This window comes from Kogia breviceps, chromosome 1 (assembly GCF_026419965.1).
Source record: "Kogia breviceps isolate mKogBre1 chromosome 1, mKogBre1 haplotype 1, whole genome shotgun sequence".
NCBI lineage: Eukaryota > Metazoa > Chordata > Mammalia > Artiodactyla > Physeteridae > Kogia > Kogia breviceps.
Genome location: NC_081310.1, coordinates 182599694 through 182627334, shown reverse-complemented (window position 1 = coordinate 182627334; position 27641 = coordinate 182599694). Strand labels below are relative to the sequence as shown.

At 54.2% G+C, this 27641-nt stretch overlaps 1 protein-coding gene across 2 annotated transcripts; it reads left to right on the top strand.

Moving 5' to 3' along the window:
• The first annotated feature begins 538 nt into the window (after positions 1 to 538).
• Positions 539 to 24886, top strand: LDLRAP1 (low density lipoprotein receptor adaptor protein 1). 2 transcript variants are annotated; one of them, XM_059082758.2, is made up of 9 exons: positions 539 to 781; positions 9372 to 9514; positions 10334 to 10446; positions 12726 to 12840; positions 18156 to 18228; positions 18602 to 18688; positions 19460 to 19590; positions 21282 to 21316; positions 22863 to 24886. In XM_059082758.2, exons 1-9 carry the CDS (start codon positions 694 to 696, stop codon positions 23005 to 23007), a joined length of 930 nt encoding a protein of 309 aa, XP_058938741.1. In that variant the 5' UTR covers positions 539 to 693; the 3' UTR covers positions 23008 to 24886. The 2 variants fall into 2 exon arrangements, with proteins under 2 accessions (XP_058938741.1, XP_058938751.1); XM_059082768.2 differs by having other exon boundaries at positions 581 to 781; positions 21285 to 21316.
• Positions 24887 to 27641: the final 2755 nt, after the last annotated feature.

The following is a 27641-nucleotide window of genomic DNA, read 5'->3' as shown; positions in this document are numbered from 1 at the left end:
AACTAAGACTCCTTCCCCCACACCTCAGAGCATAACACCAAGGCCACACCACCTCTGAGGCTACTTGGGGAGTAGGGTGGGCAGGGGGCAGCCCAGAGTGCCCAGGTGGTGCCAGGGAGCAGGCTGAGTCTGTTGGGTGAGTAAAGTGCCCAACGGGTCTTGCTAAGGCGAACTTTATACTCCAGCCCTGTTCCCAGCAAAGTTCTACCACCGTCAGCTCTCTTTCCAAGCCTCCCACTGCAATGGACACCACCTTCCTCTTGGACAAGCCCATTCTCTCCCGTCCTCAGTCTCCCCATCTGTAAAATGGTCTCCAAGTAACTTTCAGCTGTCTAGAAATCCTAGGCCAGCGCCTCCCGCGGAGGGAGATGCGGTCTCGGACCCTCAGCCTCCTACCTGGTGGGAAATAAGGGGTTTGGGGGGATAGAGGAAAAGAGGGGGCGTCGAGGGCTTTCGGCTCGCTGCCTCAGGGGCGCCCTTTGTCTGGACAGCCTTGGGGAACTGGGGCAGAAACAGGGCGGGGCGGGGCCGGGGGCGGGGCCTTGGCGGCCCTCGCCCCGCCCCGGCGGACGTCGGCGCGGAGCTCGCGCCGGGGAGGGGAGGGGAGGAGCGCGGAGCCCGTGAGCCGCCTGGCCCCGGCGGAAAGTTTTCCCTGACGGAGTTTTGGCGGCGGCGGCGGCGGCCCGAGCGGCCATGGACGCACTCAAGTCCGCCGGGCGGGCGCTGATCAGGAGCCCCAGCATCGCCAAGCAGAGCTGGGGGGGTGGCGGCCGGCACCGGAGTGAGTGCGTGCGCGACCACCGGGGCCCGGCTGGGGCCGGGCGGGGGTCGGGGGGGCACGGACGCTCCTCCTCAGAGCCCCGGGTGGGGGAGAGGCAGGGCCTGAGTCGCTCCCTGCACCCCGGAGCGACCTTACCCGGCCCTGCGGGATTCGGGGTCGCCGAGGGTCAAGCTGTGTACCTACTCCCGTCCCCATTCCGTGCGGCTGGGGAGGAAGGGCAGAAGCTGGGGGAAGAAACCGGAGCTCGGGGTCCCCAGGTGCGGGCTGCAGTCGGAGGGAGGTTGCAGGTCAGAGGAGGAGACTTGCGCGACCCCAGCACGTCCCCTCTTTGGACAGCCAGGGGAGGCAGGAGCTCAGCGTCGGTACCCGGGGTAGGGGGCAGGGGCTTGAGAAGATACCCGCACCCCAGCACTCTGGCCCCGAGGTCAGCGGCCGGCGGGAGCCCCCTTGCCCCCTTCCCCTAGTCCAACCCACGAGGTTACCTTTTGACTCCCGGGCGCCCAGAAGCCGACTCAGTGTGAGCTCGGGTTTGCAGGTACCTACTTGAAGTTGGGGGCGAGGCTCAACCTGGGGTCTCGGGAGGTACCTACCACACACCGGCCCATCTAGACCCCGTTGTCCCCTCCTCTGGCTGGGTCCAGGTGCCACGGCCGGCCTCCTGGCTATTTTTGAAACCTGTTTGTTTCTCGCACCTCCCCACATGAACTTCCGATGTCCCTGGGCGCCCGAGCGAATGGCAGACTCTGCCGCCACCTCTCCCAGGGGCGTCTGGGAGCCTGGGAGGAACCTCACCCCGCTCCCCCTCCTCTCCCTGTCTCCAGTTACTCTCAGGCAACCCGTCACCTGGCACGCTCCCCTGAGGCATGAGAAACCCAGCCCTTTTCACGAGGAGAAACGGAGGGGCTTGTCTGGGGTCACTCAAGCCTTCCTGGTAGATATGGAGTCAAAGCCAGGACTCCTGCACACTGCCCCCCATGCCCCAACCGCCTGGGACCCTGGCCTCTCCAGGCACCAGGAAGCTGCTGTCAGTACAGTCACACCCCACCCCCTTCCCTCTTGGCATGCCAGGGCTCCGCCAGGGGAGCCCTAGTTCGCTAGGCCCAGGAGTGCCAGCGTGTCTGGGCCTAGGGAGCCTGCCCTGCCCCGCCTCTTGCCCGGCTCTGTGGTTCCAGCTGTGCCTGCCTCCTAAACCAAGACAAGACTGGCATTGGGAACGTGGGCTGGTGTCTACTGGTTGGGGTAGGGTCAGAGACCATTAGGACTGGACTAGGCCAGGGATGCACCCATCTCCCACATTTATTGACTCCCAAAATAGCTCCTTTAAATATTTGTGGGATTTGATCAGGACTGAGAATGACGGCCTGTTCCAGTGGGGGAACCCTGCAGTTTTCTCTAGGGATAAGGGAGGGGGGCGGGGCTCTGGGCAAGGGAAGGAAACTTAGGAGCCCCCCTTCCCTTGGTATCCCTCACTCAATATGGGGAAGGGTGAGAGTTAGCCACTTTGGATGGTGGAAAAGAGTTTCTCCTGCCTGCTCTGATGTTGGACAAGTCACTTGTCCTTTCTGAACCTCAGTTTCCTCATCCGCAAAATGGACATAACAGTTCTAACCCGGTAGGGATGTTGAGAAGGTTGTTGACAATAACACTTCCTTCTGGCACCTAACTGGTGTTTCCTTCTCCCCCATTCCCCTTCCCACTGCCTGTCATGTGGACCTTCAACATGATACTTAATGTGGTAGAGAGAGTTTGGGGGGCTCAGAGCCTGTACGTCTGTGGAGGAAAGAAGAGGAGCGCCCCCTTCCTATTAGGCAGACCCCAGTAAGCCCAGAGTGCCATCCTGGAGCCTTCTGGACGCAGAATAAGCGAGGGGTGAATCCCCACCTGTCCCTGGTTATTAAGTCGGTTTTCTGATCTGTAAATTGTTAATAACAGGAGTACCCACCACAGATATCTTTTGGGGGGTGCAGGTTAACTGAAATCATGTTTTGCCTGGCATAGAGGAAGAGTTCAATAAATGGTAACTACTGCTTTTGTCCCTCTACCTTTTACATAGTGTTTTTGCCTTCATTATTGCATTTGCTCCTCTGAGGTGACAGAGCAGGGATTCTTATCAGGTTCATTTCTCAGATAAAGGAGCCTCAGGGAAGTGGAGTCACTGGCCTGGACATGGCCACATGTAGAGAGGGAAGCCATGGGGTGTGTCTGGGGTGGAAGTGCTGGGGCAGCCTGGCCTGTGGTGGTGTCCCAGCCAGGCCTTGGACCCAACCCTCAAGAAGGTCTGAGCCCTGTGCTTGAGTTTTGGGGCCAGACTGAAGCCACTGGAGTTAAAGTTAGATTTTTTTTCTTTTTTAATGTTTATTTTTTATTTATTTATTTTTTCTTATTAGTCATCCATTTTATACACGTCAGTGTATACAAGGTTAGACTTGATACCCGCTATCGTCTGTGACTTGCTCCTCACCCCTCAAGGTCCTCAGCTGGGATTAGGGTGATCATTGTTTTATTTGCAGAGAAACTGGAGCCCAGAGAAGGACTTGCCTGAGGTCCCAGAGCAAAGCCAGCAGCAGACAGCCCTCTTTGCCCTGAACCTCATGGCCCCCTGTCTCCCAGTTAGTGCTGACTTTGAAGGAGCTCTCTCTCTCTTTCTCCCACACATGGCTTTTCCCCCATCTCTTTCGGAACCATAAATATTCTGTCTCAGTCCCTGGCCTGGGTTTTCCTATCTTCCAGCTGCCTGGAAGGGTGTTTCACCCTGGCCCCTCCTAAGGCCCCTTTCCCCTTATTTCCAAGAGGGCTCCTCCTCGGGTTGTCAGAGAACTCCATGAGAATGGGTAAAAAATCTGAGGTGCACGTTTCAACAAAGCTGGTTCATGGTGATAGGCAGGCGACGGAAGATCTATTCATCCTTATTTATAATGTTTATAATGAAAAATATAAATAAACCCCAAACCATAATATGTATTGAGCTCTGACTGTGTGTCGGGCACTGTTAGAGGTGTCGGGGAGTCTGGGGAATGCGTCCATCTCTCTTTGGATAGCGCAAGCCCTCTGGGGGAGAAGGTAGACAGCACGACCAGGGTGCAGATGAGTGGGGTGCTTGTGGGTAGTCGTGACACCAAGAGGAGAAAGATAAAGCAGGTGAGGAAATGATGGGTGGTGTCTTTGGGTTCTTCTAGAAGCAGATGCTGAGATAAGGCTGTGAGTAAAGTCACCAATTTGGGAAGAGATCCCAGGAAATGTTCTTAAGAGAAGCAAGAAGGGAAAGGAGTACAAAGAGTGGACAAAATGAAGCCAGTTTCCATTGTGGGCGGCTGGGACGCCCCCTGTGGGGAGCTCTGGAGCAGTTACTCCATTTGAGGGGTAGTTCCTGTCAGTGGTGGAAGTGGGGCTGCTGGGAAACAGGAGCTCTTACTGCCCCAGCCCCCATGGGCATCTGCGTCAGAGTGGCGTGTCAGGTGGCGTGTGTGGAAATGGTACCCACCGAGGAGATAAAGGTGGGGCACTGAGAGTGTCAGTGCAGGGGGTCAGGAAAGGCCTCTCGGAGAAGGTGTGGAACACACATATGAATACAGTACAAGGAGGGAGGAATCTGGGAACAGCATTCCAAGCAGAGGGAACAGCAAGTGCAAGGGACATTTAGCTGGAGGTTGGGACGCTGCTTCTCACAGGTCTGGCGGCTGAAGGAGGGGTGTGTGGCTTGAAGGAGTCAGGTCACCCACTGCCCACTGAAAGTGAGCCAGACGCTCCTTTCGGGCAGCCTCCAGGGCAGGATACCCATTCTTCTTGGATGATCCCGAGCCTGGCCCTGCTCATGGGAAGGGCCTTGGCGGGCTGCAGAAGAGGGCAGCGAGCACAGCTATGGATTCAAGGCCCAGCACTGTGGATTGTAAGTCATGGCCAGACACCTCTGAGCGTCTTCATCTGTGAAATGGGAGTCCTCATATATCCTTGACTCTTCTCATAAAGTACTGCAAATGGCTATGTACACATTAAAGCTCTTTGCACTTGACCCTTGGTAATGACACAACACTCACACTTGGTATCTACCAGGTACCGTTCTAAGCCTACCTCGTGTATACTAATTTCGTCCTCACAACAACCCCATAGGGTGGGTACAGTTGTTGTCCCCATTTTTAAATGAGGAAACCAAGGACCAGGGAGGTAGAGTGACTATGAACCCCACAGCCTGTCTCCAGACCTCATCATTTTAACCTTGACAGCATATTTTTTTCTTATAGTATAAGTAGGTACTTAGGAATGGTAGCTGCTGCTATTATCTTTTTTTTTTTTTTTGGCCGTGCCCCACAGTTTGCAGGATCTTATTTCCCCGACCAGGGATAGAACCGGGGCCCCCACAGTGAAAGCGCCGAGTCCTAAACACTGGACCGCAGGGAATTAACTTTTTTAAATTATTATTTTCTTTTGTTAGTCTTAACAACTTCTCAAATTTTTTTAAATAATTTTTATTTATTTATTTATATATATATATATTTTGTGGTACACGGGCCTCTCACTGTTGCAGCCTCTCCCGTTGCGGAGCACAGGCTCCGGACGCGCAGGTTCAGCTCACGCGCCCAGCTGCTTTGCGGCATGTGGGATCTTCCCGGACAGGGGCACGAACCCGCGTCCCCTGCATTGGCAGGCAGATTCTCAACCACTGCGCCACCACGGAAGCCCACAACTTCTCAAATTTGCCTAGCACTTATCACATGCTGAACCTTTTTCTGATGATGTTCCTGCAGGCCTGAGCCCATTTGTCAGATAAGGAGACTGTGGCCTAGAGAAGCAGCCACACTCCAGGTCACAGCAGAGCTTGGGTCCTCTTTTGAGATGTCACTCTGTGGCTCCTGAGGCCATCTCCCCACCAGGCTGGAGGAGGCTGGAGGCCAGGACCCCTGCTGGAGGTTTCCCCCCTGGCCCATGGGTTTGGCTGCAGCTCTGATGTTCCAGGCACCAGCCAGGCTGGGTCTCCCAGGGCAGCAGAAGGGGCACAAGAACTCTGACTCCTGGGCAGGGGCCCTCTTAATAAGAAAAGAGTACATGTTTGCAGCTACAAGTTAGACTGGGCATATGGTCCACCCATCCCCAGCTAATTCTGACAGCAGGTCGTCTGTAAAATCGTAAAGTTAAAATAGTGCAGTCATTACCCACTACAGGGCCCAAAATAACCAGGACCGGAACAGCGCTGTGGACTCAGGCCTGTATTTGCCTGGGGGCCTCCGGGAGCTCTTCCTGAAACCCTGGGCTCCTCCTGGGAAGGAGCACGTGGCCTCCAGCCTATCTGAGGTGGCTGGATGGTGACTGGGCCAGTGTGGCAGTGAACCCTACCTCTGTCTTTATGGAGTGCTATTTGATTCTGATTTCTTCAGGGAGGGCGTAGGGTGTGAGAGAACTTACACCTCCCTGAAGAGATGAATCATGCCCAGAAGTATAGGCGTGGAGGCCCCTGGAGGGGCAGGAGGAACTCTGCTGGGCCTGGGAGGGGCAGGGAGAAGTAGAATAAGACAGCAGCAACACTGAGCAGGGATGCCTCTTCTCCATACTAGCTCCTGGGGGAGGCAGACATGCACTGCAGCCCTTCAAGAGGAAAACACCCAGCAGGCAGCTGCTTGGTGGTGGTGATATGGCTGTGGAAGGAAGAGAAGGAGATCCCTACTCAGGAGGGGCAGAGAAACCCCTGACAGGAGGGACAGGCCCCAGGAGGCAAAACCATGGGTGGGGCCCTGTGCTAAGCACATTACATTTTATTGTCTCATTATATCTCGTGTTATTATCTCATCCAAGGGTCACCACAGCCCTGTGAGCTGGAGACTTTTGCTTCTCCCACTTTATAGAAGAGACAGCTGAGGCTCAGGGAAAGTAATTAACTTGCTCAGGCTCACTCAGTGGATTCTAGGATTAAGGCCCTTGCTCTTAACCACTAGGCTATACTGCCTCAAAGAAGGCCTTCCTGGAGGAGGCTGGGTGCGAGGGGTTTCAGTCAAGCAAAGGGAAGGGCATTTCTGGTAGAGGGAGCTCCTTGAGCAAAGGCACAGAAGTGGGAAAGTAAATGTTACGTCATGGGAAGAAGCTGTGTCTGATTGGAACCTCTGCTGTGTGCGCGCCTGCATGTGTGTGCGTGTGCTTGCGTGCAGGGATATTGTGGGGGAGGCGAGGCTGAGCAACGTATAACTTCGCGACAGTCCTTGTGGGAGTTGCCTGTAGTACTTTGGGAGCTGGGGTCCCTCTGATTGCTGTGTGACCTTGCACAAGTCCCATCCTTCTCTGGGCCTCAGTTTTATCATCTGTCAAGTGAGGAGGTTGGGCAGAGGGTCTCTGAGACTGATGAGTGGCAACCAGTCTACCAGGGCTGTCTTCCAGGAGGCCATAGAAGAGGGGAAGGGTCAGGCCACGGAAGGAGGATTGCAGAAAAATGCCGAGCATTTCAGAGGTCAGGGGATACTGGGGAATGTTTTGACAGCAAAGAGGTCGTCTGTGACCTTGGCAAGCTTTGGCCCTTTTGGAATGGAGGGAGCGGAAGTGGCTTTGGAGAGGGGCCAGGAAAGGGCTGAGCTGGCGGAAATGGGAGAGAGAAGACATGAAAATGGGGAGAGGAAGGATGTTCGCAGTGGGGCAGGGATGGGTAATGAGATGAACAAGGCCACCCCTGATGGATTGGTATTGCCAGCCAGGAGCCTTTTATTGAGAAATAATTCAAAGCCTTTAAATCAGAGGGAATAGGGCTGCAGTTGATTAGCAATGTCTGCCAAGGACACAGGCGACAGGCATGGCAGCACATAGTCTGCCATCCTTGCTTAGATGAATATGGGGTTGAAAGTGGTGGTCTAGGCATCTCCCTACAGAGAGGAAGCCTCAGGAATTAAGAATTATGGGGGGAAATACCTCTGGCTTTAGGAACTTCTCCATGACCTTTTGCTAAACTGAGGGTAGTTTGCCTCCTGTTAAGATAGCATTTGCCTAATGGTTAGGAACTTGGGCTTTAAGTGTCAAATAGACAACTAATTTGGCAAATTACTTGTCCTTTGAGCCTCAGTTTCCTCCTCTGTGAAATGGGAATGAAAGAATGCCAGCTTGCAAGGTAGCCGTGAGTGTTAGAGGTAATGGTAAGAGCTGCTGCTTTGTTGTTACTGTAGCTCTGTTTTGCCCTGATGGTGGCAATATTCTTGGTTTCTTTGAGAGCAAGGCCCATGTCTGACTGGGACACCTCGGGGACTTTCTGATTCTCTTTGGAGGATCAAATGAAATAGACTCATGGTTGATGGGACAGAGGATGGGGTCACTTTGGGGTCTTCTCCGTGGGGGCTGGCTTCATGTGAGGTGGAGGCCTAAGGGCAGAGGCTGGAGGGCAGTGGTCCAGGGTCCAGAGCTGAGGATGGGGTTGGAGGCATTGCAGGCCTGAAAGCCTTGGGGTTGTCTGGATTCCTTCACTCAGGAATGCCAGCTGCATGCCAGGCTCTGGATGACAGGTTAACAAATTCTTGCTCACCTGGGTCTCAATTTGGGGGACGAGGTACTCCTGTGAATTCTTGTATGAACCCTCCCACAGTGAAGACCACACTTCCCCTCCTGTCCCTCTGCCTGCTCAGGGCCCTCTCTCACCATGGGTGGGATGAAATGGAGGCCTCTTTCCAACTCTCCCTCCTGGTCTGTTTCACCACCCAGTGAGCCAGGCTCATCCCCTCATTTCCCAACCTTCCTGACCTCAGTCGTGATCAGAGCTTTCAGAGGATCCTTCCCATGTGTCCTGCTGTGTGCCATTGCTATAGCCCAGGCATTATTAGTCTCAAAGAGGAGAGAGGCCTTCCCCAAGACCATGCAGGTGGGGGGAAGCAGAGCTGGGATTTGAACCCAGGTCTTCCGGATTCAGTGGCCTTCCTATGATGTTTTTTGAGCAGTCACCTCCCCCTTTCCCCACTAAGCCTTACCCCACGTCCACCCTCCTTGGGCTGCTGTCTCTTTCCTGGTCCCCCTCCTCCCTACCTTTTGGTCTCTGTGGCTGTGCAGATGGAGAAAAGCAGGCCAGGCTGGGGCCATGGGAACCACCCAGTTTTGAATTCTGACTCCAACCCTTTACTCATTGTATGTGGCCTTTGTCTGACGACTTCACCTCTCTGAGCCTCAGTTTCCTAATCCATAAAGTGGGAATAATACCCATCTCACCGGATTGCGTTGAAGATTCAATAAGAAAATGGCATGGTTTGCCCTCAGCCAGTGTTAACGTTGAAGTTAAGAGTTTGGGCTTTGGACTTGAAAATAAGAGTTTGATTCTTGGCTATTGCACTTGCTGGCTCTGTGGACTTGGTCATGTGATTTCGCCTTCCTGGGCCTCAGAGTCTTTGTCTGTAAATGGGTATGATAAAAGTGTCTGCCTCATAGGTTCTCATGAGGGTCAATGAGAAGATTTCATGTAACGCTTCCTACCATGGTGTCTGGTACGTACTGGAAAATGTTATTCCTTTATTAAAGATAAAAGTAATATGGGGGACCCCAGTGTCCCTGCTGGGTCTTCCTAGGAGACGGGGGCTGCAGACCCTGTCGCTGTGGTGGGCCCTGCCCAGCGGGGTCTGAGCGCCTATCCTCCTCTGCCCAGAGCTGCCCGAGAACTGGACAGACACTCGGGAGACACTGCTCGAGGGCATGCTCTTCAGCCTCAAGTACCTGGGCATGACGCTGGTGGAGCAGCCCAAGGGTGAGGAGCTGTCGGCCGCCGCCGTCAAGAGGATCGTGGCCACGGTGAGCCCAGTCAGGGTGGGGGGTGGGAGCACGAGGAGGGGGTAGCTCCTTCTGGGGGTTGGGGGCACAGCACTCATCCCCTGCATATCACCCTGACTGAATGTGTTGCAGCTGCCCTGCCCCTGCATCCCCCTGCGTCCAGCTTAGAGACTCGAGAGGGCAGCCGTTGGGCTGGCAGGGTCCGGTCAGTGTCCTCCTCTCCAGCTGCTGTGGCCGTGGCCTCTCTAAGCCTCCCCTCCCCTCAGCTCAGGCCACCGGCCTAGGGTTGGTAACTTAGTGCCAGGGAGGGATAGTGGGAGGGTTGCTGGCACCCAGCCACTTGCCCTGTGGCCTGAGGGACTGGATTTCCTCCCCAGCTCTGAGTGAGCATGTGCCCTATGAGTCCACCTCTCTTGGTGGTCTCGGCACCCCCTGCTCAGGCCCTGGCAGGTACAGTGGGTGGAGCGTGGAGTCCCCATCCTGCTGGGCTGTGACAGCGCATTCAGCCCTCAAAGTCTGAGGTCCCTCCTAGCTGTGTGTCCTTGGGTAACTCCCTTAACCCCTCTGAGTCCATTTTCTTCTGAGGCAAAGCCCTGCCGCCTGTGAGGATGACTCGAGGTCCCGTGCTTGGCAGGCAGCAGGTACTCAGTGAGTGACACTTGTCCCTATTTTTTTAGAAGAAGGTGCTGGCTGAACCGTCTTCCCCATCATGTCTGCCAGTCACCTAAGGTGAGGCCTCCCGTGGGCCTCGCGTCTGGGGCTTAGAGCAGCTGGATGTAGCCCACAAGGGTGGGTCCCAAGTGAGGCAGGTAGGCTCCTCTGACCCACGTCTGCCCCAAGGCCAAGGCCAGTGGGAAGAAGCTGCAGAAGGTGACTCTCAAGGTGTCGCCACGGGGGATCATCCTGACCGACAACATCACCAACCAGCTCATTGAGAACGTGTCCATTTACAGGTATGCTCAGCATTGCCCACATTCAGTCTGCTGCTCGGGGCAGTGGATGGAGTGCTTTGTCTGAATCCAGACTCTACCACTTCCTTTCTGGGTGACCTTGGGGCCTTATTTGCCTCATCTGTGTGTGGGGTTGGAAACAGATCCCGCCCGGTGTGCGGTTAGGAAGCCCTGGATGCCCAGCGCCTGGCTCACAATGAGCATGTGGCTAAATGGCAGTTGCTGCTGCCATTATCACTAGTTGCAGCCGGCCTGGGACACCCCTGCCCCCCACCCCACCCCTCAAGTGTGCTGCTGAGTCAGGCTTGGAGCAGAGAGTTGCACAGTCACTGCCTTTTTCGCTGGGAATGCAGCAGCTCAGCTCTGGACATCTGGCCAGGCGTCCAGGGAGGCCTCAGGCAGAGTCTGAGGTCAGAGTGTAGATGATCTCTGTAGGGGGTGGGCGCTGTTCACAGGGCAACAGGCCCGGCCCTTGGAGCCTCAGGCTGTCCCTGCCTCTCTCTTAGCTGGTCAGTTGTAAAATTTCAGAGCTGGAAGAGACAGGCAGCTCAGGTCCATTTTCCAGGTGAGACCCAGAGAGGGAATTGCCCAAGGCCACGTGGTGAGATAGTGGCCGAGCTACGCCCAGGACACCGAGGCCAGAGTTCTGTCAGGCCTCTCGTCCCTGTACTCTCTTGCCTTGTCTCCAAGCAGGTGGCTCAGCTGGCTGGAACAAAGCCAGTACTGGGGTTGTGCGGCAGGGGGTCAGCGTGGATGTGTGTTGAGGGCGTGGTTTTAGAGTTTCTAGCTGGTGTCCAAGTACCTGCTCTGCTGAGGTCTGTGCCGGGTGAGGAATCAGACCCAGCCCCTGCCTTCAAGGAGCTTCCAGTCTAGGAGGGGATGGCGCAGAGGACATGGGAGATAGAGTATAAGTGTTTCCCAAGAGTCCAGAGAAGGAGAGGCCTGCCTGGGGAAACTTGGGAGGTGGCGCCTTGCTGGGGCTTGAAAAATAGCAGGATCTAGTTGATTGATACCGAAGACCCAGGCATTGAGGACAGGAGGCTGGGTCCCCTGGGTTGGAGAAGAGGTGGTTGGGAACCTGGCACCCCCTCCCTCTGCCTACCTGGGGGTTTTAAGTGGTGCTGATCCCTTTGTCAATGCCTGTGATTGAAACTGGGGCTGCATGAGGTGAGGGAGTCTGCTGAGCTCCTGTCCCACTTCTGGGCTGCCAGCTCCTCTTCTGACTGGGATTCCCAGGATGACTGGAGATAGCGGGGAGGGATCAGACACTGGGGGAGAGGGTGTTTCAAGAGGAGAGAGCTGCTGTGTCTCCCTTCTAGGCCCCCGCCCTACTCCCAGCTCCTTTTCCTCTGGCCACAGCTCCAAGAGAAGCTGTCAGTAGTCTCAGTTACCCTGGGAGAGATGGGCCTGTAACTCATCTGACATGCGCAGGGGTGTAATCAAAGGGAGGGCAGGTAGAGGTGAAGGGCATTGTGGGCAAGGTAGTGTCCTGCCCCCCTTTCCAGCTGGTTAGCACAAACTCTGAAGAGGCAGCATGGCAGTGGTTACGGCCTCCGGAAACTAGTTCGGTGGTCTGAAACTCTTAGCCTTAGTTTTCTCACCTGACAAGTGGGGTAGTACTAGAACCCATCTCAGAGGGCAGTTCTGAAAATTCAGTGAGGTGATATCTAGAACGTTGCCTGGTAAGGGCTCACCTACTACTATTTGGGGATGTGGCTTAGTAGAGGGGAGATGTGCCCTTCCTCCAGTCTTTTTTTTTTTTTAATTTATTTATTTAATTTATTTATTTTTGGCTGCATTGGGTCTTCATTGCTGCACTTGGGCTTCCTCTAGTTGCAGTGAGCGGGGGCTACTCTTCATTGTGGTGCGCGGTCTTCCCATTGCGGTGGCTTCTCCTGTTGCGGCTCAGTAGTTGTGGCTCATGGGCTCTAGAGCGCAGGCTCAGTAGTTGTGGTGCACAGGCTTAGTTGCTCTGTGTCATGTGGGATCTTCCCGGACCAGGGCTCAAACCCGTGTCCCCTGCATTGGCAGGCGGATTCTTAACCACTGCGCCACCAGGGAAGCCCTTCCTCCAGTCTTTACCACCACTCCTTCTTGCCTAGCCTGGGTTTTCCCACTCTCCCACACCCCATGGATGGCCCAGGATGCTAGGCCCAGAGTCCCACCCTGGTGGAGTGGGATGGCAGGCTTTCTGGAACTCAGGGGAGATGCTCTAAGGGGCTTTCGGGATGCGGTCAGGCCCCTGTTCCAGAGTCTGGTGACACTTGCCACTTGCCTTTCAGAATCTCCTACTGCACAGCAGACAAGATGCATGACAAAGTGTTTGCGTACATCGCACAGAGCCAGCACAACGAGAACCTGGAGTGCCACGCTTTCCTCTGCACCAAGCGGAAGATGGTCAGTGGGGAGAGCCTGGGCTTGGGCAGGCTCTAGCCTTGCTTTGACAACCCTGCCTTGGGGGCCCTGACTGGGGGGAAGGCAGGACCCAAAGGTGACATCAGTTAAAGAAAGTCTGAAATCCCTGGGAACCTCAAGTGGGTGCTGAGAGCTGAGGGCACCGTGTAGGGCTACAGTCAGGTGGGCCACCTGTCAGGATGGGCTGCCCTCAGCTGGCCTGTGGGCAGCGACAAGCCCTCGTTCTCAGTGAGTGCCCTGAGCCGCTTCCTCTCTATAATGTGATTTGATGGATTTGAGATCTGGGGTGGGGGGTTCTCCTGTTACTATAAGGTGCAGGGCCTTATAGGGATTAGTCTATAGAGACTGGTGATCAGAGGTACCCAGTGTGAAAGACAAAGGCGAGGGCCCTCAGAGGACCTGGCTTGCTGTGGCCAGAGAAGGGAGGGAAATGGCCATATTTTGGTACTTTGTGCCTGTTTCAGTGGTAATCTTTAAGGTATCATCTCATTTACTTCTCAGAACGACTCTGCAAGGTGGGCGCTGTAACTACGTTCATTGTTTTTATTTTTATTTTTAATGAGGAAACAGCCTCACAGAGGTAAGCTCTCTTGCTGAAGATGAGGTAGCTAGCTGTCATCTAGCAGAGGGTGCAGTTAGCTAGCAGAGGGTCTAAACCCACGTTTCTTCTCTCCCTGCATGGCTTTGAGGAGCCAGGAGTCCCCTACCCCATTTCCAGGCCACCCTGACACATCTAGCTGGGACGAGCTGGACCTCAGTGGTCTCTGGGCTTTTGTCTTGAACTTCGTGGCAAGCAGCCGGAGGGAGTCAGCCTTTGGCCTTGAAGTTTTTGTTTCTGAGGCCTCCGAGGTCTGAGTATCCGCCCTGTAAGGAGGTTCCCGACATTTATTGATTTCGTATTGGCCTCTGTTAACCTCTGTATGAAGCCCAGAGCCCCAGTTCCTGTGCCCTATGGTCCTTATAGCCAAGGAGACAGGATCCGTTCCCCTCCCCATGTTATCAAGGACATATCCAGGACATCACAGTCTTAAAGTGACCCCCACCCCACCCAGGCTTTCTGCTACCCCTCAGGGCCCTGTTCTCCAACTTCAGAGCCAGTAGTGGAGCATCTTCCAGTCTCCCTGTCTGCTCTGTCATCACATTGCTATTTCTGACTCTCACCCCCCTGCCTCCCTCTCATAAGGCCCTTTGTGATTGGGCCCGCTGGGTAATCCAGGATAATCCCCCATCTCAAAGTCCTTAACTTAATCACATCTGCAAAGTTCCTTTTGACATGTATGGTAACATTCACAGGTTCTAGGGATCAGAATGTGGACATCTTACCGGGGGTGGGATGGGGTGGAGGGAGTACGATTCAGCCTACCACAGGTCTTGTGGAAGGAGCACTGTAGGAGGAGACAGACCAAGGGCCTGATCCTCTGTGACTGTGGATAAGACCCTGACCTTCTTTGGGCTGCATGCCATCAACAGAATGAGGAGGTCACCTCAGTGACCTCCAGGATTGTTCTGAAAGGTCTCAGTTTCTTTTGTGCACCTTGTTTCTTTCCTGCAGACTCGGTGTCGCCAGCCACTCACCCAGGGCCTTATGATGCCCTAGGTCCTTGAGCTGCGGTGGCTTCTCCTGTGACAGCCTTGTTCCCACAGAACAAGCTCATTATGTCCCCATTGTTTGTCTCTTCCTCCCCACTGACCAGAGCAGGTACTGGGCAGGGGCAGCTGGCCCTCAGCCATTGCTGTAGTGCAGGGGCTCCCAACATGTAGAGGCTTCCTCTGGGATGGGGAGGTCGGGGGTAAAAGAAAGTGGGTGCCGGCCCAGCAGCTAAGGGAGCCTGGCCTTGGGCCAGAGGACTTCAGACAGGCTTGAACAAAACCAGTCTGCCCCAGCCCAAGAGGTCAGGTACTGGGGAAAACAGCCAGCCACTGCTTGGTGCTGACAGCAGAGCCATCGGACAGAGGGACGGGCTCCTGCTGGACACCCAGGGCCCAGACTCTTCGCTTTTCTTGGCCCATTCTCATCTGCATCAGGAGCGGCTGGATATTGGCTTGTCCATCTCCAGCCTTTCCCGCCTGGCCTCCCCATTTCAGGGAGCCCTGGGGAGGCCCCTTGGAGAGACAGCCCAGCCCAGGGCGGTGTCAGTAGACCACCTGATGTGTGTGGTGTCCTTGTGGCTCCCAAGGCCTCAGCTGAGCCCAAGCTGCCAGTGTGTTATGGCCTCGTGGTCTGGCCACGTTGGAGACCCTGAGACTCTCAGGGCAGAGTGGACGTTTCTGAGGAGGGGGCAGGAGGTGAAATGGGCGCCTCAGTCGGCATCCTGCCTGCTGGCAGGTCCCTCCACATGCTTGCTGCTGCCTGTCCCAGGCTGAGCTCTGTGTCGGGCACTGGGGACCCAGGGTGGCCGTGAAGATGCGAATGAGGCAATGGGAGACAAGAGCTGAGATTCAGTAACGGGCATACAGGGAGCTTGGTTCTCAGGCGGAGGTTATTAAGTCACTCTGGAGGTGGCACATGAAGAGTTTTCAGAGAAGGGGACATTTTGAGGTGGGCTTTGAAGGATGAGTAGTAAGTAGGAGTTTGCCAGGCCAAGAAAAATGGGGCAGGGTGGTGAGAGGGTGGGTGCACTCCAGCACAGGAATCAGAACGTGCAAAGACACAGAGGTGCAAAATGAAGTGGTATGATTGGGGGTTGGGGATTCAGACGTCACCAGAGCCTGGGTGGATGGCTAGGTAGAGTCAACCTCCGGGGAGCCTTGAGTTTGGATGCTAACATAGCCCTCAGTCATTTTGGCCAAGGGCCCAGAGTCTCCACATCCCCACCCTTCCTTGCTGGGCTGCCTGAATGAGCAAGAAGCCTAGGACCCACCCAGATTGAGGGGCAAACGGGTCCCTTTCTGGGTCACCCACCGGTTCAGCTCAGCTCAAGCAGCCCAACCACCTGGCCTCTCTTTCCCTGTGGCTTCTATCGGGCATGGCCAGGATAAGGTTCTGTACAAGGAAATGTTTCCATGTGGCCACCTGGGAGGCCTCAGCCAGCACTTCAGCCTCTGGGCTCTGAAGTGAAGGTGCCGTTGCTGGCATTGGTGGGGCGGCCAGGGTTGCAGTACAGGTGGACTCCCTAATTCTACCTGGGGTTGGGTGCGGCAGGGCTATTCTCCCTCCCAGGCCACTGGCATTCCTCAGGTCATCCTTTTGTGCAGTGATTTATGCTTCTGGGCAGCAGGGCTGTACAGGGCACCTGGCCCGACTTGGTTTGAGAACCTGGTTGGGGTCCTGGATTCCAGGGTCCCGGCCCAGGTCTGCAGCCCTAAGCTAGACCTGGTCCCCATGAGAAGCAAACAGCCTGGTTACCCAGAACAAGACAGGGACATCAAAAACTGGGCAAGGCAGCACCTGGTCAGGGTAATAAGACAGACCCACAGGCCAGAGGCACTCAGGAGGGGCAGGCTTCTGGCCTGCGGAGTCAAGGAGGGCTCTTCGGTGGGCAGGCCTGAGCAGCCCTTCCATCGCTAGTGCCCAGATTCCTGCAGTTGCCCAGGAAAACGCGACCCACCCCCTCCCAGTCTCTGCCCAGCCTGGGCTTTCAGCCACCTGCATGCATCTGCATCTTGAGTTATATTTGGTTTAACTTGCAGCTCAGGACTTCAGGGTGAAAGGGCAGGGATGTATGCAAATGAACAAGCAGATTTATGCAAAAACAGTGTCAGGCTTGTGCCCTCAGATTTCCTGGAGGCAAAAAATAATGGCGTTCCCATCTCCCTGCCACACTGGGTGACCAGCCCTTGCTTGGGCGTATAGTGATCGGACTCTGGCTGGTAATTAGCCCATATTTTTATTTCATGGGCAATTCTCAATGGTAACTGGGCCTATTAAACTTGATCCAGACGTGACAGCTTAAATTGTAAACAGCTGTGAAGAGTTTCATACTTAATTACCATATTTAAGTTTTGCCATAAAGCGCCCGTACTTCCATCAAAAATGTAAATGACAGAGACATTCAAATGAGATTTTATACTTTGTGAAATTTAATTGGCATGGATCAGTCAGCTTGTTTAGGGATTTTAAATTTAAAAAAAGTTTTAAAGGCAGTAGCCACAGATTCATTTCTCAATTAAATTGAGTTGTCTGGTGGAGGCGAAGGGAGTGGGGCCGAGGCTGGTTGGGCCTGAACTTGTCATACACTTGAAAGAGTCTGGCGCTTTCTTCCCCAGGCCGAGCTTGCAGAGGAGGCTACGTGTCCCTTCTAGCTACAGTTGCGAGCTCTGGGACTTCCACTCCCAGAAGCTGAGCTGATTAACCCTGAACTGGAATCAGAGAGGAAAGGGCTGAGTTGAAGGTGGGCTAAGGGTAGGTCCTGGTTGGAGTGTAAGGCCTCAGGAGACCTGCCCCCGAGCAAATGCAATTTAGCCCCCATCCTAGACACCCCTGGAGGACTCTGGGAATTAGGGGTGTTCAGAGTTGATGCTTGCCTTCAGGGAGCACCCAGGTGGGGTGACACAGGCATGTGAGCGGGTGACACTTTCATATGCGTGACACCAGAGAGAGATAGGCAGGGCTGTGGGAGCCCAGTGCCTGTGACGTGATGTGACGTGAGAGAGGTGGTGACATTTTGTTGGGTTTGAAGGAGTAGATGGGAGTCCCCCAGGGGTTGAGGGACAAGGTGTGGCCCTTCTTTACAGGTGGGTTATGGCACTGGGTGGTTTTAGTCTTCTGCCCTGGGCCCTCATTGACATATTGCTCCTGCCAGGAAATGTAGAAGCCTCCCACTACCCTTCTGGCATTCAGTTATAAGCCCCTCTGAGCCAGCATAGTAGTAACCAGAGTCTAACCTTTGCCTCTCCAGCTGTGGCTCGTTCAGGCAGTGGCAGGGCCCTTTCCAACTCTGGCTTTTCTGTTCTCTCATTTTAAGGACTAAGTTACTGTGTGCAGTCCTCAAGTAATGAGGGGGGACTTCTTGGAGGAAATAAGCCTCACAGTTAATTGCATTTAGGGGAACTCAAAGGCAAAGGAAAAAAGTAGAGGTGAATAGCCATTGCCAAGGTGGGGATTGGAGTACCCGTGGGAATCTTGGCTGGGCTCCAGGTAGTGAAGATGGGGCCCAGCTGCCTGGGGAAGGTGTGGCCTCATTACATCTGCTTTGGTGACATGGGAGGGGCCAGGACTCTGCCTCCGCCCATCAGGCATTCCAGAGCCTGGGACAGCCAGGGTGGGCCTGGCCTGGAGTCACTGGGCCTCCAGTTGAGACTTGCTTTTACATGCCTAACACTGTACCCCTTCCCCGACCCCACTTCCTGTTTTTCAGGCCCAGGCTGTCACCCTCACAGTAGCCCAGGCCTTCAAAGTCGCCTTTGAGTTTTGGCAGGTATCCAGGGAAGGTGAGTCTTGTTTGTGGACGTGGTGGGTGGGGTTTACAGGGGCGTTGAAGAAGACCAGCAGAGCAGTAGGGGCGGGGAGGATGGTAAAGGCTCTGGAGTCAGGCCTGGACTGATCGTCAGCTTCATCGCCTATCTGGTTTGTGGCTTTGCACAGGCCCGAGTCTCAGTTTCCCATCTGAAGAATTGGGAGCAGTTGTCTCCCTCTCCCAGGGTCCTTGTGAGGATTAAATGAAATATGCAAAGTTTCTTTTCTCCGTTCTGGAGACCTAACACCTGCCCCCTGAGATTGGCCACAGCCTACCCCTGCCCAGTGATGGCTAGGGATGGAGTTCTGGGGTCGGGGGCTCCAACGCGCTGTGCCTTGGTCTCACAGAGAAGGAGAAGAGGGAGAAAACCAGCCAAGACGGAGGGGACGTCCTGGGTGGGGGCCGCCGAGACAGCACCCCTTCGCTGAAGAGCCGTGAGTCTTGGGCGGGGGAGGGGCTGCATGGCATGGGACCCTTCATCCAGAGGGCCCCCCTCCCTCCTGGGCTGGGGTAAACTCCTGGGTTTTTATCTTTGTTTTGTTGTTAAATAAATAATGCTTGTTTATTATAGAGAAATTAGCAAATGCAGGTAAAGGGGAAAAATTACTTGTTTTGGTGCATGTTCCTCCAGATATGTCCCTATACAGGTATATAAATCTGTGTATACATCTCTCCCTATACACTTTACATCTTGTTGTGTCATCTCTTAAAAAACTTAATACCTGGGCTTCCCTGGTGGCGCGGTGGTTGAGAGTCCGCCTGCCGATGCAGGGGACACGGGTTCGTGCCCCGGTCCGGGAAGATCCCACATGCTATGGAGCGGCTAGGCCCGTGAGCCATGGCCGCTGAGCCTGCGCGTCTGGAGCCTGTGCTCCGCAACGGGAGAGGCCACAACAGTGAGAGGCCTGCATATCACAAAAAAAAAAAAAAAAAAAAACAAAAAAAAAAACTTAATACCTGTTGTGAATATGCGTTTCAGCCTAAACCATGAGTGGGAGAGAGCTTCCCACCCTGTGGGCAGCTGTCCAACTGCTTCGGGAGGTGCAAGGGTGAGGCTCTGGGTGGTCTGGGTGATAGACCTGGAAAGGCCATGCCCAAGGAGAGAGTCAGGACCAGGGTAGCCCAGGAGGCTCCAGGATGGGGCCAAGAGATGGGGCTGGGAGACAGGAACTTCCTCTCCTCCTGACGCACCTGACCCCTCATAGTGGTCGCCACTGGGAACCTGCTGGACTTGGAGGAGACAGCCAAGGCCCCGCTGTCCCCGGTCAGCGCTAACACCACTAACATGGACGAGGCACTGCGACCTCAAGCCTTAAACAGCAACAGCGTTGTCTGGGTGAGTGATCATGTGGCCTGGGGACCCCCCAGGATCCAGTGAGCCTTGGCCTGATCCCTGAATGAGGCCTAAGGCAGCTCCAGGGTGCAGACCCTGGCGCCCGTGACTTGCAGGCCTCTAGGAGGGCCTGACCCAGCCCAGCAGCCAGACCCAGGGTAGGGGATGAACAATGTCCCCTTTGAACCTAGGGCTGCGTCCCCAACAGGCTTGGCTCCCGGCACAGCTGTCTCCTCACAATGCCTGGCCTCTTGGCCTGAGCATCCATGGCTCTGCCCACTGCAGGACCAACCAAAGGCCCCCTTGTTCTCGACATGGGCAATTTGCTCCTGAAGCCTCTCCCCCTCGGCCCTCTGAACGAGGAGCCTGAGACTCAGGCAGGCAGCCTGGCCCTTGACTCACTCTGTGACCCGGGGCAAGCACTCTGACCTCTCTCTGTCTCAGCTTTTTCACTTCTTCAGTGATAATGATGATGACCTCTGCCTGCAGAATCTCCCAGAGGAACATAATTTTTTTATTTAAAAAATTAGAAAGTTTTTTCATTTGGAAATAATTTCAGACTTATAAAAAAATTACAGAAATGGTACAAAGAATTCCTGTTCCTCTTCATACAGATTCCTCAATTGTTAACATCTTACATAACCATGTTACAGAGATCAAAATTGTTAACATTTATGCAACACTTATATAATCTACAGACCTGATTCACATTTCTCCACTTGTCCCTCCAATGTCCTTTTTCTATTCCCGGATCTATTGCAGAGTGACACGTTACTTTACTTGTCATGTCTCTTTTTTTTTTTTTTTTTTTTACATTTTTGCAAAATCTTTTTTTTTATCCTTACTGGAGTATAATTGCTTTACACTGTTGTGTTAGTTTCTGTTGTACAACAAAGTGAATCAGCCACATGTATACATATATCCCCATATCCCCTCCCTCTTGAGCCTCCCTCCCGCCCTCCCTATCCCACCCCTCTAGGTGGTCACAAAACATCAAGCTGATCTCCCTGTGCTATGCACGCCTCTTTAATTTTAAAAATCTGGAACATTGATGGACTTGCAAACCTATCAAATCCCATTGCCTGTTGGGGGCCACCCAGTGTCCCCCAAGCAGGCACTGTGAGCCTGTTCTCTGCAGTCTGGGAACCAGCCTTGCCACCTGCCCGTCCTCCCGGAGGCTGTGGAGGGAGCCTTGGGGATTGTTTTCCCACCTAGGCTGTGGCATTCCTGCCATCAGCTATCCCTTGTGAGCTTGGAATTTGGGCTCAGCTTCTGAAAGTGGGTGAAAGCAAGAAAACTACCTTCCCATCCTCCCTCTTGGAATTTGAAAGCTGTAGAGATCATCCGGTCCAACCCCCTCATTTGGTGGAAGGAAAAGCTGAGTCTCAAAGAGGAGCAGTGACTTGCCTAAGGTGTTGTTGAGTTGTGGCAGAGCTGGGAATTGAACCCCCAGGTGTTTAGGCACCTAGGTGCCCTCTCTCCTGTCCCACATCCCAGGTTTGGGTCCCTGTGCTGAGATGCTGGTGGCAGTAGCCAGGTGGAAGGCCTGCCTGTGCCTGCTCCTCTAGGTGCCCACCAGACTCCTACACTTGTGTGCCACGTCCCTATAGCTTACCCAGGGCTGGGAGAAGCCCTGGCTGTGAGCACGGGCTCCCCCTCTGAGGGTTCTTATCTCCTGCTTTGTTTTTCCCAAGGAGCTGGATGATGGCCTGGATGAAGCATTTTCAAGGTAACGTTAGGTGGGCTCCTGGTGCTGGGCAAAGAGGCCTGGCACTTAGGGGTTGGTCTCCAGGGCCCTTTGCCATGTCTGAGAATGTGAACTCTGACCTTCCCCAGAGCAAAAATCTCAACTCAGATACCTCCAGGGGTGGGGAGCTCACTATCTGGCTAGGTCTGCCAGAAAGTTCTTGCTGTTGAATCAAAAGCTATTCCTTGTGACCGCTCTACCACAGGTTGAGCTGAACTGAACACACTACAGCTCAGGTTGGCTTCCTCTTCCTACACCTGGTGAAGCCTTCAAAAATGAGATTTTGCAGGCTTTGTTCCTTCCAGAGGTTTTGCATTTATGGAATGGGGCAGGGAGAAGGCAGTGTTTAATTAAGCCCATGGAGCATTATGTAGAGGAGGGATGTGAGGCCCATTAGGACATATTTGGTCTAACCAGAGGCTGGTGGCATTTCCCCTTTTCCCAGGGGCCATCTCTGTCCATGGCTGCCTTCAGCTTGGGAACACACCACCAAGAAGGCTGGCTGAGGAGAGGCCCGGGCAGCTCAGGCTTCCGAGCACTGGGCCTTGGTCAGCCAGGCCTTCCTTTCTCCCTTGTGACCCTCAGCAGCCCCCTACAGCCCTCCCCCGCTTCCCCATCCCCTTCCTGCCAGAGCCAGTGGAAACCTCTTGACGCAGCCCAGGTCGGGGGAGCAGTGTGTGTGGCCCCTTCATGATTCTTTTTACCATCTTCCCAGCTTCTCTGGCTGACTACAACCCCCCTGTTTGAAGGAAATCTTTCATTCACTTTTTCCAGATTACTAAAGTGTCTTGTGCCCTTAATGAACAACTTGGAAAATCATCAAAGCGTTAAACAGGAAATAACACCATCCCATAATCCCACAGCCCTGACTTTGGGGCTTAATTCACGCTAATCCGATACATATACATTTTTTTGCATTGATCAGCCCGTCATATTTGCATTTGGGGGTCCTGATTTTCACTTACTGCTGGTGTACCAGGAGCATTTCTCCAGGCTGTTAAAAACTCCTTGTAAACACCTCATTCACTGACTGCCTCATGTTCTTTTAAGGACATGGACTGTAATTTATTTAACTCTCCCTATTCTTGGTACGTTCAGTTGTGCCCCTTTTTGAATTTACTTTGTGAACAGCACTGTGTTGGACATAGTTAAAGCCAGTGGTCTTCCATGGTTGCCCCAGGCTCTCTCCCACGCATGCCCCTCTCTGCGCTGGCAGCGCTGCCCTTTTCCTCTTTCCTGGCATTTCCCGATGGAGCTGTGGACGGTGTGGGTGCCCCAGCCTCTCCGTGGTGGGAACGTCACTGCCTGCCCCACAGTTTTATGAGCCCCTTGACCCTCAAGGGTAGGCTCTGGTTAGAGGCTCCACCTCTCCTGACATCCGGGTCTTGCTTCTTTGGCCATGTGTCCTGCCGTTTTCCTACCCACATCCTCTCACTTCTGACTCTGGTGCTGGCCAGGCTGGACCGGCTCCTCGGGGCCCCGCCAGCCCCTTGCCTGGGCCCCCAGCTCACACACCTCTGCCTTCCAGGCTTGCCCAATCTCGGACGAACCCTCAGGTCCTGGACACTGGACTGACAGCACAGGACATTCATTACGCCCAGTGCCTCTCGCCTGTCGACTGGGACAAGCCTGACAGCAGTGGCGCCGAGCCAGACGACCTCTTCAACTTCTGAGGCCTGGGGCTGACAGGACACGTGACAAACCAAAGCCACCCACATCGGGGGCGGGGGCCAGCTCCAGGACCCCAGCCACTGTCCGTCTGCAGATCAGAGCTGCAGCCGGTCAAGCAGAGGGAAGGAGAGATTCTTTTTTAACCCCGTTCTTTCTCTAAGAACTGAAAGATACCTTGAATATTTATTCAGTGACTCCTGGTTCAAATCAGAAGCTGGTTTTGCATCAGGCATGAGCGCAGTGTTATAACCAGCTTTCTGCCCTCTCTTGAGCGAGCTCTGCTCCACCGTGGGTGTCAGCATGGTGACCAAAGCATTTCTTGTCCCTTCTCTTCAAGGGCCCAGATTTCCCTGGAGGTGCCCTTGCTCCTTACTGAAAGTAGTCAGATCGTTCATTTCTGTCATCCTTTGAGCACAGGAGGGCAACACAGCCGCGGGAAAAGACTGTGACATCCAGCCCTCCTTCCGTGAGGGGCCCAGTGGGCCAGGGCTTGGGCTCCTGGCTCTGGGGACTCTCAGAGACAGAGGGGCGGCCCCTGACCAAAGACAACATGTGGCAGTCACTTTAAAGCACACACAGCAGGTGTGGCCCCCAGCTCCTCGATGGTGCTTTGTTGCATAGAGCTTTCTTTCTGGCCTTCTTCCAAGAGACGAGGCCCAGAGTCTCCATCAGTGCTTGGAACCAGTGTAACTGGCTGCTCTGGACTCCCAGAGTCTGCCTGCGACCGACCGTGGGGGTCATCTGTGTGACCGCCTCCTGCAGAGCTCCCATCCTGCCCTTTCCCCTCCACGTGGATGAAGTTTTCCCACGCTGCTGTTTGGCCTGAGCCCCACCTCCCCATACTTCCTGAGATAGTGCGTGAAACCTAACACCTAGATTTGTTTGCGAATGTTTGGTTGCCAGTTTCTAGATGAGGAAACTGAGACCACACGCCTGGAAGGGGTAGAGTCAAGAGTAGAACCCAGATCTGGTGCCAAAGCTGCCTTCTCACCCACACCTCTCACAACTCACACCTCCTTTTTTGTAGCTTTGTTGACCTCCCAGGAACCAAAAAGCCCCAGCTATTTTCTGACCAAAATGTGTTTCATAACAAACCATCTGGTGCCTTTACTCACATAACTGGCATGAGCCTGTGTGCCCTGCTAGCTGTCTCTCTGTTGATTTCTGGGAAATCAAATGGAAGTGTTTGAAGTCTGCTAATTCAGAGAGTGAAACAGAACCAGACTTCATAAGCATCACGCTGTTCCTTCCTGATGCTCCGACCCCAGGTCGGGGACGTAGCAGCAGCAGCCTGTCTTCAGAGTCTCCCCTCCTCCCCTTTCACCTCCATGGGGCTCCCAGCAAAGCTGCCAGCACATTCTTCATCCTCAGGTGCCTCCCAGGCCTGGCTTTACCAAGCTTAAGTCTCTGGTGATAGTTGGAGCAGGTGTCACCAGCCCAGTAAACACACTGTTTCTTAGAATCTCCGTATCTAACTAAGCATCTGAATCAAAACAGACAGGAGTGCCTGGGTGAGAGGTGGGGTAGGATTGCCTTTATCAAAATGTGAGGATAACTTCCTTTCCCTGGCCCAGCTCCTGCACCCCCGCTGCCCACCCCAGATCTCCTTGGTATCAGCCCCTGTATTTGTCGTGAGGCAGCAGGGCTTGGGCCTGACACGGGCCACCCTTGGCACTTTCTCAGGTCCAGGAGCCCTGAGAAAGGCTGTGCTGTGTGTGTGTGAGTCTCCACGGGGCCTCATCTGGTCTCTGGCCAGCAGTGGTCAGTGTGCTCCCCTTGTGTCTACAGATAAGTTTTGTTGTGCTTTACTTTGTGTTGCCGTAAAGGCAGTTCTAATGAGGAAAAAAATAAGTAATAAATGTTCTCTTTTTGAAATACAAAGAGCACTTGCATGGAGTGTCCTGGTGGCCACATAGGAGTGTGGCCTTGGGCAGCCCCTGCCCTGGGTGGTTGGAGCAGTGGTGGCCACAGACCCAGACATGGGGGATAATGGTCTGTGATCTCCTAGATGAAGCCCGAGGGCCCCCTTTCCACCAGGCAGATGGGTTGTGCGATGAGGTCATCCTGGATAGCTTAGTGAGCTCAGCACTGGAGAGGCCTCTGAAAACCTAGGTCAAGGCCTCCTAACCAGGGTCTGTGACCCCTTGAAATGTACATTATGCATGTGGCCACACATACATTTTTCTTGGGGATGGTGTCTCTCATTTCCATCACATTCTCAAATGAGTCCATGATGTTTATTCATTTGACAGACTGTGCTAAACACAAACCAGGCCTGGGATTCAGTGCTGGGGACAGCAGTCCAGACACCCTGCCTGTCCATGTGGACTCAGAACGTGTGGCTTGGGTGTGACTGGGGACTAGGTTGGGGGATGAAGGAAAGTGTGTTTTCGTGACTTGGGAGACCCAAGGTCTAGGTCTGGCTCTGCCACCTGGGGCTGTGACACTGGATCAGTCACTTCTTTCCTTGAGCCTCAGTTTCCCCATCTGGGATAAGGGTACAACAATCACCACCCTTTCTGCCTCCCTGGGTTTTGTGAGATTCAGGTGACAATTATCATATTGTTGGTGATGTACTTAGATGGCTCAAAGCTTATCTCAGAGCAAAAGGCAATTTGGACCAAATACATTTAAGGAAGTCAAAGTAAAATTGATAATAACAGGGGCTGCTGTTAACTGAGCTCTTTGTCTGTGCCCAGGGCCGTGCCAGGCTCTCAACTCTAGCTCATCGTGGCGCTCCTGTTGAGCCCCGTGGTACTAGCTCCGTTTCCTGCTGCAGGCGCTGCTGCCAGTGCTTGACAGACCACAGTCCAGACTCAGATCTCTGTGGCCCTTGACTCTGCCACGTCCTGATCCCCCGGAGCCACGTCTGCAGCCATGCTGCCTGTGGCCTCCTGTAGAGCCGCACAGAAAGGCCGCTCTCTTCAAGCTCTAGTGGAGGTCTTCTCGGACATTTATCTCTTTGTCCCTTTCGAACAGTGATCATAAAAATATCCGGAACCCAGGGGCGGAGACCTCTGATATCAGCCATCGGGCAGACTGGCTGTGACTTCTGAGTGGATGGTAGATGACTAAGAAATTCTCTCTTTCTTCTTCTCCCATAATCTGAGAAGACACTCAACAAGTCCGTCTTTCGGTTTAAATTTGGCCAATGCCTTTAGTCTCCGGATGTCTCAAATTATGAATCCTGAGCACTCGCCATCTGCTCTTTCATGCATAACGGATGAAGCTGCAGAGAACAAAGTCGCCTTTCAGATTTGATGTGACCTTCAGCTTCACTGGGTGGCTGTTGGACTCTCCTCTCCCAGGGGGAGAGCCCATCCCAATTAAATCTCTCCAAGGACTTTCTGACAAGCCCGGAGAGCGAATCTGGGCGAATCCTGGGCCCTCGGTGCTTGTCTGGGGTCTGTTCTTCACCTGGCCTTCTTCCCTCTACCACGGCCTGTGCACGGAGTACAGAGGTGACCTCTTTGTTTTCAGGGAGTGAGCTTTTCCCCAGGGCGTACATGCCAGGCCCTGTTAGTCCTTTACACCTAACATCAGAGATACTAGTCTAACAACCATGCCAGGAGGTGGGTGGTCCTAGTACCATTTTCAAGATGGGACAACTGAGGGTCAGGGAGGATAAGTGAATTGACCAAAATCTCACAGCCAGTAAGGAATGGACCTTGGACTTGAACCCCAGTCTGCCTGACGCCAGAGCTTGTATATTTCCACAGCACTACCTACCCTGTAGAGTGAAGGGCAAACCCAAGCCGATCATCTGCCCATGTCCTGTTCTAGGGAGCCTCTACCATGGCACAGATGGGAGCGGCAGGGCCCAGGCCAGGCTAGGTACCTGGGGCAGGGGCCGTCTTCACAGACTGGTGGAAACAGATCTTTCGCCGTGCTAGCCGGTGCCCTTGGGGCTTCTCTGGACATGACCAGTTAAGGACTCGGCAGGGCATGTCTCATCACATCAGGGCCCTGTCTTGCCCCCAGCCAGCATTGCCCAGCCTATGTTGGTGTGGGCAGAGGCCCAGAGTGAGCTTTGGTGTCCCTCCGAGGGGGAAGGTGTCCTCTGGGAGCAGACTCAGTGTGTCGGGGTGGTGAATGCCAGCCTCAGAGGGCCTGGGAAGGAGGGAAACACATCTCTGGAACACTGGCAGCATCTGAACCCATTAACTAGTTTAAGCTGCTGCACAGTGACTGTGCTAGGAGGCATTATTAGCCCATTTTAGAGACGATGACACCGAGGCCCACAGAGTTCATGTGACCTGCCAGCCTCACACAACTGGGAAGAGGCAGGCCTGGGATGCAGAGCCCTTGTGTTCTCCACTGTCGCAAGGTGACCCTGCCCCTCTGCAGATTACTTGGAACATTTGGACAACACAATGTCCCGCTTACTTAGGAGCTTCTGAGCCCAACACATGGGTGCTGGGTCATATTGGTGCCTTTGCTTCCAGCCAGGACAGATGTGGGCTGTGTCATAAGTCCTCGTTGCCAAGCGACAATTCTGACCACAACTCCTGAGCCCCAGCACGGGGTAGGGCTGCCAGGACCCGTCTTGACCTCTTCACAGTCCAGGGTTTGCAGGTCCTGGTGCCCTGGAAAGCTCCTGGGCGTGGGCTAGGTTTGTACCACACCAGGAGGACAT

Coding starts and splice junctions, on each gene's coding strand:
- LDLRAP1 (XM_059082758.2), top strand. CDS start 694: ATGGACGCACTCAAGTCCGCCGGGCGGGCGCTGATCAGGAGCCCCAGC. Junction 9,515..10,333: donor TCAAGAGGATCGTGGCCACG/GTGAGCCCAGTC, acceptor GTCTGCCCCAAG/GCCAAGGCCAGTGGGAAGAA. Junction 12,841..18,155: donor TCTGCACCAAGCGGAAGATG/GTCAGTGGGGAG, acceptor CCTGTTTTTCAG/GCCCAGGCTGTCACCCTCAC.